Source organism: Takifugu rubripes, chromosome 18 (genome assembly GCF_901000725.2).
Source record: "Takifugu rubripes chromosome 18, fTakRub1.2, whole genome shotgun sequence".
Classification (NCBI taxonomy): domain Eukaryota; kingdom Metazoa; phylum Chordata; class Actinopteri; order Tetraodontiformes; family Tetraodontidae; genus Takifugu; species Takifugu rubripes.
The window spans coordinates 7,895,095-7,909,144 of record NC_042302.1 but is presented as its reverse complement, the minus strand read 5'-3'; the positions used below and the strand labels follow the sequence as shown (position 1 = coordinate 7,909,144).

Here is a 14,050-nt window from a genome sequence, read left to right as displayed (position 1 = left end):
TCCGGGGGCGTGCGGTGACAACGAATCGAACGGACGAGCGGAGCAAAGCGGCGACAGGAGCGGCGGCAGGAGGAGGAGGAGGGGTCGAGTTTGGTGTTGTCCTCCGGAGCCGGTGCTCCTCCTGGTGCTGTGCTGTAACACCCGGTATGCGTTACCCGCGGAGAAGGTGAGGCGAGCCGCATGAGAAGGGAAAGATGCAGGCGGAGGACATGGAGGTGCCCATCATTAACAACCTCAACGACAACGGCGACAGGCTCAGACCCAAGGGCAAAGATGCGTTCAAGGATCAGCAGAAGGAGTCGGAGGTAAAAAAGCGGCGCATGTGTCACATTCTAGTATCGGAACGATGTGTGTGTGTATGTGTGTGTTGTTGCTGGGGAGCTTTCAGAGCAGCTGAATATCATTTCCATGCAGTCACTTGCAGCCGTGGCTTTAAACGCGTGCATGTGTGCAGACAGACGTGCCTGCAAGCAGACGCCAGGTGTTATTTTGGCCACCGGCTCCTATAAATAACACCGTAATCTGAGAGAGAACGCGACCACCTCGCCGACAGAAAGCACCACCAGGAAGGGCTGGCGGTCACTGGGGCGGACTGGTTTGATATGACAGCCTCGGATTGTTGATCACACCGTTTGATTGGACCTGGTTCCCTGGTCCAGTTTAACCAGTAAGACCTCTCTGCTCTGTCATGGAGCCACAATTCACCCCTTCATGAGGAATAAGGAGAAAATGGGTTTTTGGAAGCGTTACCCCCCCAGGCCTGACACCAACAATATGGTTTTTTTGTATGAGTGCATTGAGTCGTTTTATGGAAATTGGAGCATCTCTAACAGGGTTTGGGGGGGGGGGGGGGGGGCCTGGATGTTGACATCCCCTCCCATCAATGGACATAGCTGCTGGTTCGTGTAAGGAAACTGGACCCGGTTGGTGCTGTGGTGGAGCAGGCTTCTCTGCGGCATATGTGTGTGGGGGGGGGGGTGTCCTGCCTTGACACCGTGCCCAGCGAGTGTGTGGGAGCACGGATGAGGGCCAGCTCTCAGCTGCGATGGTGGGTCGGGGGGTGTCTTATTGAGTTTATTGATTTCTTCAAAGTGCTGTTTTGTTTACCGGCTGAAATCTTCATGAAATAAACCCACACACGTGGCGCTGATGCACGGAACCATGTTAAATCATGACGACGTGCTCGGACGCTGGGGGGCCCCAGTGACATCAGGGTTAACTGGTGTCTCAGGGGGCTTTAATGGGAAGCTGATGTTGCTGATGGGAATTAGCACCCCCCCCTTTTCTTATCCTCCAGTTCTGCTGGACCCTCCAGAATCGCTTCCTGATGCCGCTACCTCGGCCCCGCGGGTGTTTCGTGCCGCCTCCTTTGGGTCTTTGTCAGGAGTCGTTCATGATCATGGCAGGCGGAGCGGTTGGACCCGGAGTGCTGGTTGGCCTGGGGCCCGTTTAACAGGACTTGACACGTCCAACTGTCACAGGACGGGTTCTGGAGTCGCTTTAGCCAGGGGACCTCTTCCTATTTGTGCCTTCACCCACGGTGAACCGGTTCGGTGGGATCTCAAACACACACCATATTGCAGAAGTTCCCTGAAGTGAAGGCGTGGGCGGCGTGCGGCCGCTCCGGATTAGCGCTAGGTGTGAGCGCGTGTGTTTGTGCTGTTTGCTTTACGCATGGGAGTCGGGACATCTGCCGCCAGCGTCGGGTGTCACTCACTTGTGCGTTTGCCATTCCCGACAGAGCTCCATGGAGTCGCCCAACCTGGAGTTCGAGTACGGAGACACGGACACGCTGACGGCGGAGCTTTCAGGTACGTCTGACGGGCAAAAACGTGGAACCTCCAGGGGTGTTTGCGAACATCCCCGCTGTGTTGTTACGATATTAGCTCCTACCTAGCAGGTGTTGGCTCCTCCCCCGCCAGCGGCCTCGCCTCACGGGCTGCAGGCGGCCTCGCTGCTTCCCGGTCTTCCCACTCTTGGCGACAGGATCCCAGCTGCAGCGCGTCATTTCGCCCGCTCCCTCCTCCTCAGCCATGAATCATGGAGACGAGTGAAAGGAGACAAACACGAGAGGAGCCGGGAGCGTTAGTCACACCGGCAAACACTGACTGACAGCAGCCGCTGGTTTGAGGATGGGGGGATGGGGGGGGGGTAAGAGCTGTAATAACGCATTAATAACCCCTGACCCATTCGATGAAACGGGGAACGTGATTACACTATAATTAAAGTCGTCCAGACACATTTATATGACATTTTATCTGTTTATTTGAAGAATTCTCTAAAGACCAGGGGTGTCCAGATCCAGTCCTCCAGGGCCACGATCCAGCCGGGTTTTCTGTCTCTCCGAGGAAAGCTTGTCTACCTTTTGGACCGAAATCCCGGCTGGATCGCGGGTCTTGTGGAATGGATCTGGACTCCCCCTAATCGAGATCAATCCAACACTTCTATCCAGTCTGGGTTTTGACCATTTCGGATCGTTTCAGCTTCGATCCGGTCGTTCTTTGTCGCCCACAGAGCTCTACAGCTACACGGAGGAGCCAGAGTTCGCCCTCAACAGAGACTACTTTGAAGAGGACTTCCGGAGCCACGGTACCGTCCTGTCTGCGTGTGAGACGTCGGCTCAAATGTGTGTCGCAGATCTGCTCCCGAGTGTCGCACCAAACACTGAACCCGCCCCCCTGCTGGGTATCGCGGAGCCCTCGGCGGCTCCCCCAGCTGCTGACGGTCAGGACAGGCTGTTGGTTTGTGCATCCCAGCGTGGCCTCGCTCACATTAGCTCGATAACACCGTCAGGAAGCACGAAGGCCAAGGTTGACCTGGCAACGCCCGCACGCACCACTTAATCGGGACGACTGAGCAGCAGCAGTCAACACCGGCGTCTCTCTGCTTGTTGAGGAACAACAGTCGTACTTAGATAAAAGTCGCTTTTTTCTTCTTATTTAACCTCGATTTAATCAAAGTCCAGGATGAGGTTTATTGTGAAGGTGGGACGGAGTCAAAGAGGGAGTTTGAGGAGTCTTAACGTCAAAGTGGTTCTTTGGTTGTGAAAAGAATTATTCCCACCAGAGCTGTTTGGTCCTTTTTAAACGGACCAGAGTTGGTTTCCACGGATACACTGCTCAGTTTGGGGAGGGCTCATCTGAACTCTGGTCCGCCTGAAAACGTTGTTTCTCCGTTCATTTGCAAGTGAAGCAAAGACAGGAAGTGAACCAAAAACAGGAAGTGAACCAAAGACAGGAAGTGAACCAAAAACAGGAAGTGAACCAAAGACAGGAAGTGAACCAAAGACAGGAAGTGTACCAAAGACAGGAAGTGTACCATAACAGGAAGTGAACCAAAGACAGGAAGTGAACCAAAAACAGGAAGTGAACCAAAGACAGGAAGTGAACCAAAGACAGGAAGTGATGTTGTATCCAAAGCAGCAGTTCGAAATCCTGAAATCGTTCCGAAATCTTTCTCCCAGACGTGATTATCAACCAGTCCTTTGATTTCTTCACTCTTCTAAAGAAAACAAAACTAAATGCTGGATCCTCAGTCCAGTTACGGTCAAACCTCTGAGGGGAAACATCAAAGCTTTCCTTTGTAAAAAAAACAGCTCCTCAAAGAACCGAGTTTCCCCCGGAAACAGTGAAAAGACGAGTTTAAAAATGCCTCTTGCTCTGAGTAGCTGAACTGAGAGTCTTAGACAGGCGGGAGCAGCACGAGTGTCCCCTCCATCCGCTCCCTCCTTTTCAAGGCTGAGTGGAAACGAGTGGTGGGATTACACGAGGGCTCCTGTGGCTGCTGTTTCACAGAGATAGCTGCCTCTTAGCATCACCCTCATTGTGTGTGAGAGAGCAAAAAAAGCCCCCCTCCATCGAGACGTCAGGGCAACTGATGTCCTTGTCCTCAATCCCCACTTTTATGTGGTCTCTGATCCAGTAACTGAGGAAGCAAGTAGCCTAGCTTTAGCATTTGGCTAAGCCTTTATAGCACTGTCTCCAAAAGCCATTTATTTCTAGCTTTACACGATCTGCCTCTGTTCTCCCCCCCCCCCCAAGCCCGGAGCCGGAGGTGGATCGAGCTGCCGGCGGAGGAGCAGAGGGCCTACGTGATGAGACTGCTGGACGCGCTGGAGGTGACGGACAGAGACAAGAGGCTAAAGGTGTCCCGGGCCATCCTCTATCTGGCCCAAGGTGCGTGAGCGAACGAGCGCGGCCGAGCGCGGACGCCCACCGCGTGCTTAACGTCTCCCCTCCGCCCCACCCAGGGGCGTTTGACGAGTGCGACAGCGAGGCGGACGTCCTCCGCTGGTCCAGACACAACGTCTTTCTGCTCTACGACATGGGGATCTTCACCGCGCTGCTGGAGCTGCTCAGCATGGAGATCGAGTGAGCGCTTGAATGATTTATGAGTCCCAGCAGCAGCTTTTTAGTTTTCGGGAGGGGGGGGTAAACTGTCTTTATTCGCCACGGACCCTTTTTCAAACGCCGCCTTTCCGTTTTCTCGTCCCCCCCCCCCCCTGCAGCAACAACCAGGCGTGCAGCAGCGCCGTGAGGAAACCCGCCATCTCTCTCGCCGACAGCACCGAGCTCAGGTCTCCAACCGTCCCTGGCCAACGCACCCGGCCTCACACTTTAAACCACGCCCCCTTTCCTTCGCCTCCATTGTTAATCTACAGTTCTGCTGTTGTTGCAGGGTGTTGCTGAGCATCATGTACCTGATGGTGGAGACCATCCGGGTTCGGACCGAGGACGACGGGCCGGAGTGGAAAGCCGCCAGGGAAGCGTTCAGGAACGAGCTGGGTGCGTGCCGCCGTCTGTGCCAACTTGCTCCTAGGAAGCGGTGCCCTAATTTGACCTTTGACCCTCAGCGTCGCCTCTGTACAACGGCGAGCCCTTCGCCCTGCTCCTCTTCACCATGGTGACCAAGTTCTGCAGCATGAACGCCCCCCACTTCCCCATGAAGAAAGTGCTGCTGTTGCTCTGGAAGACCACGCTGGTGCGGCCCCGGTTACCGTGGCGACAGTAGGGCCACCCCTCCCCCTCCCCCCGTAGCTTCCTCTGACGTGTAATCTTTCCACCTCAGTTCACCCTGGGGGGGTTCGAGGAGCTCCAGGAGATGAAGGTGCGACGCCGCGAGCAGCTGGACCTGCCGCCGCTCCCGGAGGACAGCATCAGGGTGGTGAGGGCCATGCGGGCGGCCTCCCCCCCCGCCACGGCCATGGAGCTCATCGAGCAGCAGCAGCAGCAGCAGAAACGAGGCCGCCGCAGCCGCAGGGTACGACTCCTCCCACCTCCTAACCTTTGCTTAACAGCGTGGCGCCGCGCGTCGTTGGGCGGCTCGTGGACGCCAGCGCGGCACTAACAACACCCCCCACCCCCCCACCCCCCCCGGACGCGTCGCTGTTTAACGGCTCCACCTGTAACCTGTTGTCTAACTCGGCTCCTCGGCGCCAACACCGCTGGTCCTGGGCGGGTCCAGGGATGTTGACGCTGAATTCTCGTCCTCTCTCTCTCTCTCTCTCTTGTTTCTCATTGCCGCTCTTCCTTGTGTCCCCACAGAGTGCCTTTGTTGATAGCTTGGACGGAGACAGTCCCTTTCCCAAGAAGCAGGTCTTTACCCACCAATTCCCTCCTTTCCCCTTCTGCACTTTCCTTCTGCATCCCACTAGCGCTCCTCACACCCATTAACCGCCACTTCTCTTCCCTCTTTTTCGTCCCCCGTCCATCTGAGGCCATTTGGTCGTTAGCTTAGCTTAGCATAGAGTGTGAAAACACAAGAGAATGCACAGATTAGCGCCGTCTGAAGGCAGACGTCATCCAAAGTGCTGTTTCATTTAAATCAAATCTCACACTTCCACCGGGATCTTGTCATCCTTGGACACCCCCCAATGTTGACGTCACCTTTTCAAATTCCCGCCGTTATCAACATCTCAAGGCCTCCTCTCCTCCTCTTTCTTACATTTCTACTTCTTTCTGCAGACCGCCCATCTCTCACCACATCAAACTCTAACACCCCCCCACCCCTCCACTGCCTGCTACAAAAGGGGCGGGGTTTAAAGGCCGGGCTGACTTGCTGGCTGTTGACATCGGTGGCGGCGGCTGTCCCGTCAAGGCCGTTCGCGTCAGGCTTTTGTAGTAGCTGTAGTTCCATCACATTCGCTGACAGGTTTGGCTGCAGAGACCACCGCTGACCCCGGACATGGGGGGGTCGCCGTGGCTGGAATGCGTCCATCGGGAGCTGAGCGGAGGCAGTCGCCAACGCTTCAGCTCATCCCTCCTGTTTGGACTTCAGTGCATCCCTTAGGTGGACGCCACTGAAAGGCAGCTTCCCACTCACGCCGATAGAGCAGCATTAGCTGAGATGAATGGCTTCTTCATAGGGAATGGCTCACTACGCACCCCCCCTGCCCCCACCCCCGCCACCATACACCCGGGACGCTGCTCACCTGGTCCAGCATTAGTACGATCACTGGCGCACCATGATGGACTGACTCATAACTCACGCTTGCACTCTTTCATTAGAGAGTCGGAGTCGTGTGTGTGTGGGTGTGTGTGTGTGTGTGTGGGTGTGTGTGTGTGTGTGTGTGTGTGTGTGAACTAAACTGGGCTTGTTTGTACAGGATAACTGGTATTAACGTGTGTGCGGTAAGTGCACAGACCCCGCCTGCTGTTGAAGTTGTTTGCCTTGCATGTGAGTGGATCCCACTTGGAATGATGATAAACAGGGTCCCCCCACCACACACACACACACACACACACACACACACACACACACACATTAAGATCATTTCAGATGGCTGAACTGAACTTCTGTTAGAACGTGATGGTTGTGTATAAAAAGGTGAAAGATCTTGAAATTGGCCTTGAAATCGTGTATTTTGAAAGAAATCTAGTTGATTTTTCCCGAGTGTTGTGATTCCAAAACTGCCGCAGAGTTAATCTCTCATAATTGTGCTTAATTATCCTGGACAGTAATCACTCCACCTTTATTTTGCCTTTTGTTTAAATGTAGTCTAGGTTAAAAGTCTCGCTTGAGGATTTTATGGACAAATATCAGTAAAGGAATATATTTATAATTGTTTTTTCAAAAAATTCTAAATTAATTTTTAAAATGTAAGTTGTGTAATATACCTTTTACGTATGAAGTGAGGCATTTTTTCAATGAAGAATGTGAACTTTTTGCTATATATTAGTAGCACAACAGTCTTATATACCTTTGCATCTCCATGGTTACCGCTTCAGTACGATTCTCCAGGGTGGTTAAAGGTCATGTGACCCCCGTCTTTCCTCTCGCTCCTCTTAGCCGCTGGTGAAGCAGGACAGCCTGGACACGTACAACGAGCGGGACCCTTTCAAGAACGACGACGCCAGGGACGAGGAGGAGGACGGCGAGGACGCGGACAGCGGCATCGAGGGCGAGGTGGACCCTTTGGACCGGGACGTCATCATCCAGCCTCCGCCGCCGCCGCCTCCGCTCAGGCCCCCCACCGAAAGGATCAGCTTCCCTAAAGGGCTCCCCTGGGCCCCCAAAGTCAGGGAAAAAGACATCGAGCACTTCCTGGAGACCAGCAGGAACAAGTTCATCGGCTTCACTTTGGGGAGGTGGGTGCCCGAACGAGACGGAACGCCGTCCACTTCCTGTTTCTGTCCCCTCTTTCATGATGTCTCCCTTTTTGTAGCGATGTAGAGACCCTGGTGGGGCTGCCCAGGCCCATCCACGAGAGTGTGAAGACCCTGAAACAGGTGTGTGTGTGTGTGTGTGTGGGGGGGGGGGGTTATCGGACATCTGTCCGTGGGAAATGTGTGTGACGCGCTGGTGTTTTTGTCCACCGCAGCACAAATACGTCTCCATCGCTGAGGTCCAGATGAAGCGAGAGGAGGAGCTGCAGCAGTGTCCTCTGACCCTGGTCAGTCACGACAGCCTCGCGGAACATTAATGTCAGAAATACCTGCGTTGACCTGACTCGTGTCGTGTTTTGGGGAACTGGCGCAGGGGGAGGAGGAGGTGGAGGACACTCCAGCGGAGACGCTTTATCTGGGAATGCTTCCCAACCTCTCCCAGTTTGTGGTGAGCGGCTCGGGAAAAACCCTCCTCCCGTTTTTAGTGATGATGTCAAAGGCTTTTTTTGTTTGTTTTTGGTGACGTCTCGTGTTTCGTCTGTGTCAGATCGCCCTCCTGAAGCTGCTGCTGGCTGCGGCGCCGACCTCCAAGGCCAAGACGGACTCCATTAACATCCTGGCCGACGTGCTGCCAGAGGAGATGCCGTAAGAATCTTTCTGACGGAGCTTTTCATGGCGCAGCGGAACGCTGGCAGCACTACTTAGTAAACCTGACTGTGTGTGTGTGTGTGTGTGTGTGTGTGTGTGTGTGTGTGTGTGTGTGTGTGTGTGTGTGTGGGGCCAGTATCACGGTGCTTCAAAGTATGAAGCTGGGAATCGATGTGAATCGCCACAAGGAAATCATTGTCAAGGCCATCTCGGCTCTGCTGCTGCTGCTGCTCAAGCACTTCAAACTGAACCACATTTATCAGGTTACACACACACACGCGCGCGCGCACACACACACTCACACACACTCTTATCTCATCCTCCCCGACTTCCTGCTTACAAGAATCATCTTATTCTTCGTGCTGCACTTCTTTTTATCTCCCTTCAGTCCTCCCCAGTATCCACCTTTGGACGTTCTGATGTTCTCCTGCATCAGAACCACACAATAGATACAGAAATTCTGGCCTAAACTTTGCTCCTTTTTAATAAATTACCACATTAAGCGCGCATAATATGCTTTAATTGTCCATCCATTTGGGGAAATTGGTGGGGAAGGTTTTCTTTGGGTTGTTGGCGGTGGTGTCGTGTTGGCGCCCCCTGCTGTCAACATTTGAGACCACATTTGCGGGTGAAAGGGGAGATCACTACTTTAGGAAGTGACCAGAGGAAAAAAAGATATCTACACAAGCAAAGCAGATTAATTTAAGTATGAGATCAGGTATCAGGAGCAGAATATTATATTATTTCTGCCTTGCAGCCTTTTCCAAAGCCTGAAAACTCATCCCGGTCGCAGGATTATCAGATACAGGATTCATTTCCTGCCACCATTGTGTTTTAAGACACGTTTCTATCAGGAACGTCCTTAATCTCATCAAGCAAATCCCTCAGAGACAGAATTGCAGCCGAGAGCGCCTCCATCCCCTGACCTTTCTGCCCCCCCCACCCCCCAACAGTTTGAGATCGTCTCTCAGCACCTGGTGTTCGCCAACTGCATCCCGCTCATCCTCAAGTTCTTCAACCAGAACATCATGTCCTACATCAGCGCCAAGAACAGGTAGAGGGCCACTTCCTCTCAGATCGTCATTGATTGATCAGGTGACCAGGCGGGGGGGGTGTCTCACCCAGCATCTGTGTGTCTTCAACAGCATATGCGTGTTGGACTTCCCCCACTGTGCCGTCCACGAGATGCCTGAGCTGACGGCCGAGAGCCTGGTGAGACAAACCTGTCGCCTAGGCGACCGAGGAGGCGCCGGGGATTTCAGCTGTCATTCATACCTGCGTGTTTTTGTAGGAAGCAGGCGACAACAACCAGTTCTGCTGGAGGAACCTGTTTTCTTGTATCAATCTGCTGAGGGTGTTAAACAAGCTGACCAAGTGGAAGCACTCCCGGACCATGGTGAGGGGTCCCCCGAGCCTCCCGGTGGCAAATCGGAGCGATGAAAGTCTCCCCCTGGGGACTCGTATGACACCTTCTCAGATGTTCTCGGGTTCGCGCTTTCTTTGTCCAGATGCTTGTGGTTTTTAAGTCCGCCCCAATTCTGAAGAGAGCGCTGAAGGTCAAGCAGGCCATGATGCAGCTCTACGTTCTGAAGCTGCTCAAGATCCAGACCAAGTACCTGGGCCGCCAGTGGAGGAAGAGCAACATGAAGACCATGTCGGCCATCTACCAGAAGGTCCGCCACCGGCTCAACGATGACTGGGCTTACGGCAACGGTAAGGAGCTGCACGGTGCTCCACCTCCCTTCATGCTGTTTCCACGGTAACGCCAGAGACCTTTCAGGGTCTCGAGCCCTCCAGGGGGAACAAGTAATCCACCTGTGAGGCCATAATGATGTCAAAAAAGGGGAAGAAATGAGAGGAAATGTGCACGATTAAGCGGCCCCTGATATTAATGGATGTCCTCTTTCGGCCCCAGACATCGACGCGCGTCCCTGGGACTTCCAGGCGGAGGAGTGCGCCCTCCGGGAGAACATCGAGAGGTTCAACAGCCGCCGCTACGACAAGAACAGGAACGGCGACTTTGCGCCGGTGGACAACTGCCTGCAGAGCGTGCTGGGCCAGCGGGTGGAGCTGCCCGAGGACTTCCACTACAGCTACGAGATGTGGCTGGAGCGGGAGGTCTTCTCCCAGCCCATCCAGTGGGAGGGGCTCCTGCAGGGGCCGTGACGGCTCCGCGGGGGCCTGGGGAGGGTTCTTCACGGATGATGCAGGGATATGATGATATGGACGGGTAAGAAATTCACACCAAGAGATGCTAAAATGTGAAGAGGCAGCATAGAAGGCGCCAACAAGGCTCCGCTGTAGCAGAGGACTGCTGGACCGACCCCCCCCACTCCCTTTTGTTACACTGCAAGGTCATTTTTTTTTCCAATTTAACGGTCCTTTTTGAAATAATGGTGCTTTTTAGAGTCCTCAGTGACTTTTTTTTCTAATTATCAGTGAACTTTTTTGGATTTCACGAGCGTCTTTATTGAAAGACAAACAAAAAACACCCACAACAGTTCGGGTCTTTGATCGGTGGTGATTTTATCCTTTTTTTGTAAAACATTTTCTAGTGAAAACAAAAAGAAAAGGGCCGCAGGGTCCATTTCCAGGAAACGCATATTAACTTAAAACATACCAGCTGCGAGCGTGTTGGTTTTTAGCGTAAAAAATTGTGTTGCAAGGAATGATAGATGAGGCACAGATGGAAATATGACAGAAAATCTGGGCAGGATTAGCCCCTTCTGGAAGAAACCACGTCCTCAGTGTTCTTTTTTTGTAGATAACTACGATATTAACCTAATAGATCCTCACTGACGCGTCTGTAAATCCCTGATGTACTTCCCCCTGCCGTCAGGGGGCAGCAGCGAGTCGATTAGAGTTCGACAGCGTTCCGGGCCCAAACGTGATCAGAATCTGAGCAGGGATCCTCTCAGAACACGAAACCCATCAATCAACACAGCTCCCAGGTTGAGCAAACCCTGCCGTCCCTGCATGGAAGACCACAGCTGTTGCACAAGAATGTGGATTTATTTGTACGTCGCCTAAGGCTGAAAGCACAGAAATAAACAGCGCGGACAGGCCTTCTGCCCCCCCCCCCCCACCCCCACCCCCACCCCAGTTGAGCCCGAATTTAGAACCATCCTCAGTCAGTCAGTTTGTGCAAATGCATGATCCGTCCTTCTGCTTTGACCTGTTCAAAGCTGCTTCTGTTTCCCAGCACCACTCTAAGTGTACGTGTATCCTCAAGGCCTCAGTGTTAACTGTTTACCGTTCTCCCCCGGGAAGGTGAAATATATAATTATTGAATTGTATACTTATAGAAACTCAGGTTTATGGAGACATTATATATATATATTGAAGAGATTTTAAATGCTTCCTTGCCGCTCGTCTAGCTCACCTAACCTCACCGTCGTGTATGAAAATAGCATCTGGTTGTCACTCACCGCTTTGAATTTTAATTAGCAAGAGGTTATTCGTGGTTTGTATCGTGCCAAATCGGCGTGCCACTTTCTGTTTCATCGTCGCTGCCTTCACACACAAAGTTAAAGTCTTTTGTTCGCAGCCGAGGGTTCGCAATAAAGCCGCTATTTCCTACCCGGGAACCGTAGCGTGGCCGCAGGCGCGGCTCCCGTTCCCGCCACACGCGTGGTCAGCGTGGTGTCGATGTCACAACAGCTCATGGGTTTTTTTTAATTGCGTCTCTGTGAAGTCGAGATAAACATCTCGGCGCCGACGTCCTTCAGGGGGGCTGTGCAATTCCAGATGCCGAGAGGCATCGTGCTCATTAAACCATATGGAACCATGGCGTTTGGGATGTTTTCCTTCGTGCACACACGCACACCAGAACGCACGCTAAAGGTCAAACTGACCGGCCGCATCACGCAGCTCCTCGGGCCAATGTTCCAGCAGTTTGGGCCACAGCTGGTGTGGACGGGCACGTGCGTATGCGCCCCCTCTGTCCCCTGGTGGTGGGTCGAAGCCCAGAGATCTGACCTGAACTACCAAGTGGGAAAATCCGTATCCGTACATTGACCTGTGAAAATGGTTAAATAACGGCAGCAAACATGTCCTTGGATTGGATTTTTATTGTTTAACGCTGCCGCGTCGGCTGAGTTCAGCGCGGGTTTTTCCTAAACACTGTTCAGCAGTTTCAGGCCCGGTGCTGTGTTACCCTGAAACTTGCCCTTCCACACCAGTCCCCGAGCGTCAGTGAACACACCGTTGCCCTCCAACCTGCAAACACCAGGAATGGCATCAAACGTCCACACTGGCATGAAATAAAAACTGAATGAAACGCTTATTTTTTACCTGTTTTGGTTAAATTGACCTGTGTAAATGGATCCGTCCGGGAAGGTGTACGTGCCAGTGCCGTGGAACATGTTGTCCCTGAACTCACCTTTATAATGAGCTCCGGAGGGGAACCGCAGGGTGCCTCTGCCACACATCTGTGGAGGACACAGCGAGGGCACGTGCATGAGCGATGACAGGACAGAAACACGACCACGGGGACCAAACGCGTAATGAAGTACACGCTAATGGTAAATACGTACTTTATCTTTACGCCACTTTCCAGTGTACATGGCTCCATCTGCTGAGGTGTGTTTGCCAGTGCCGCTCCTCATCAACCCCCCAGACGCAGATTTGATGCACTCTCCCTCTGTGGGGGTGGGAAACGTGGCAGAGGTTCATAAAGTCCATTCTTTAATACGATAAAAACAGTATTTGCAGGTATTTATCATGAATATTGCTAAGACAAGGACTCCTGCGTCAAAATGTTTAAACGGGTTTGCTAATGTCTCTTGGACAGCAAGTCAAAATCCTGAGTTAAACCAATATTTGAAGATAACATATAGGTATCTTCAGTATTAGACAAAATGTTGAGATATGGAAGGATATAAAATCACTATTTGATATGTAAATTAAAAATACTGATCAATAGTACACAGACATGGGTATATTTTGGTAATTGGTACTAAAGAGACACGCTAAAACTGACTATTTGCTCGTCTTATTACCATATTTGTCACCATTTGGGAAAGCGAAGGAGCTCAATGTGACTTCTTCCCCTGTGAATGCAGATGTAACCACGTCAGCTGGTTATAGTCCAATGTTGACCTGGACTCTGAAAACTCACCTTTCACCTGATCTGGAAGTGAAAACCACAGAATCAGGGCGGATAGAACACTCAAACTTTCAGAAATCCCACGCACACAAACGCCTCACCAGACATCCTGGATAATCTTCGCTAATTAAAAAATAGGAGCCTTAAACCAGCAGGTCCTGATGTCTGCAAAACAAGCATATATGTGCAAAATATCGAGGTGGTTGACAAAGTATGTCTCAACGAACGTCTGTGTGGCTGACGCCAGCTGGGGTTACCATGGCAACGGCTTTGAAACGTACATACCCGAAAAGAAATGGCTCGTGATTGACTAAATTGGTGTTTGTAATTTAGAGGAATTTACCTTGGATTTGGGTATTAAATTTTGAAAAGGGTGCTGGTTTCTCCAAACGAGGCTAAAGATCAAAGAATCACAGCGGATCAAAAGAACTTTGATTTATTGAAGCAAACCATGACGACTGGCCGTGGTAAACGCTCATTTTTTAGCCGTGGCACAACTGCTCTCTATATCGCAAATAACAATTAACTGACAATTAACTAACTAATAGACTCTATATAGTTTCACATTTACCATTTTAAGACTCTATTGATGTGTCGATCCATTCTAAATCTTATAAATACAATTCAGTCCCTGCCCCACGTTTAAGGTATGTTAAACAAGCAGACTTACAGTACATTTAAGTTCCATTTG

The 14,050-nt window shown here is 51.9% G+C and overlaps 2 protein-coding genes across 7 annotated transcripts; one reads left to right on the top strand and one right to left on the bottom strand.

The window, feature by feature from the left end:
• The first annotated feature begins 48 nt into the window (after positions 1 to 48).
• Positions 49 to 12,043, top strand: strip2 (striatin interacting protein 2). Of its 3 annotated transcripts, none has more exons than XM_029825475.1 (21): positions 49 to 305; positions 1,742 to 1,811; positions 2,515 to 2,589; positions 4,041 to 4,175; positions 4,250 to 4,370; positions 4,508 to 4,576; positions 4,678 to 4,784; positions 4,853 to 4,980; positions 5,068 to 5,259; positions 5,544 to 5,594; positions 7,288 to 7,586; positions 7,664 to 7,727; positions 7,820 to 7,891; positions 7,978 to 8,052; positions 8,152 to 8,249; positions 8,389 to 8,515; positions 9,206 to 9,306; positions 9,398 to 9,464; positions 9,544 to 9,648; positions 9,761 to 9,965; positions 10,168 to 12,043. In XM_029825475.1, the coding sequence occupies exons 1-21, from the start codon at positions 195 to 197 to the stop codon at positions 10,416 to 10,418; spliced, it is 2,523 nt and encodes an 840-aa protein (XP_029681335.1). In that variant the 5' UTR covers positions 49 to 194; the 3' UTR covers positions 10,419 to 12,043. The 3 variants fall into 3 exon arrangements, with proteins under 3 accessions (XP_029681335.1, XP_011611793.2, XP_029681336.1); XM_029825476.1 differs by lacking the exon at positions 49 to 305 and adding an exon at positions 1,042 to 1,638; XM_011613491.2 differs by lacking the exon at positions 5,544 to 5,594.
• A 261-nt stretch (positions 12,044 to 12,304) lies between these two features.
• On the bottom strand, positions 12,305 to 14,045 carry morn2 (MORN repeat containing 2). Of its 4 annotated transcripts, none has more exons than XM_011613494.2 (7): positions 14,030 to 14,045; positions 13,461 to 13,524; positions 13,372 to 13,383; positions 13,253 to 13,303; positions 12,788 to 12,894; positions 12,546 to 12,682; positions 12,305 to 12,470 (listed from the first exon to the last, which is right to left on the bottom strand). In XM_011613494.2, exons 2-7 carry the CDS (start codon positions 13,465 to 13,467, stop codon positions 12,368 to 12,370), a joined length of 417 nt encoding a protein of 138 aa, XP_011611796.2. In that variant the 5' UTR covers positions 13,468 to 13,524; positions 14,030 to 14,045; the 3' UTR covers positions 12,305 to 12,367. The 4 variants fall into 4 exon arrangements, with proteins under 4 accessions (XP_011611796.2, XP_011611797.2, XP_003972989.2 ...); XM_011613495.2 differs by lacking the exon at positions 14,030 to 14,045 and adding an exon at positions 13,931 to 13,946; XM_003972940.3 differs by lacking the exon at positions 14,030 to 14,045 and adding an exon at positions 13,703 to 13,834.
• Between the last annotated feature and the right edge of the window lie 5 nt (positions 14,046 to 14,050).

Bases quoted from the DNA above. Each gene is read 5' to 3' on its own strand.
- strip2 (XM_029825475.1), top strand. From the start codon at position 195: ATGCAGGCGGAGGACATGGAGGTGCCCATCATTAACAACCTCAACGAC. The intron at 5,260-5,543 runs GTACGACTCCTC...GTGTCCCCACAG, and splicing joins GAGGCCGCCGCAGCCGCAGG to AGTGCCTTTGTTGATAGCTT. The intron at 5,595-7,287 runs GTCTTTACCCAC...CGCTCCTCTTAG, and splicing joins GTCCCTTTCCCAAGAAGCAG to CCGCTGGTGAAGCAGGACAG.
- morn2 (XM_011613494.2), bottom strand. The intron at 12,683-12,787 runs GTACGTATTTAC...TGTCCTCCACAG, and splicing joins GAAAGTGGCGTAAAGATAAA to ATGTGTGGCAGAGGCACCCT. The intron at 12,471-12,545 runs GTAAAAAATAAG...TGGTGTTTGCAG, and splicing joins GGTCAATTTAACCAAAACAG to GTTGGAGGGCAACGGTGTGT.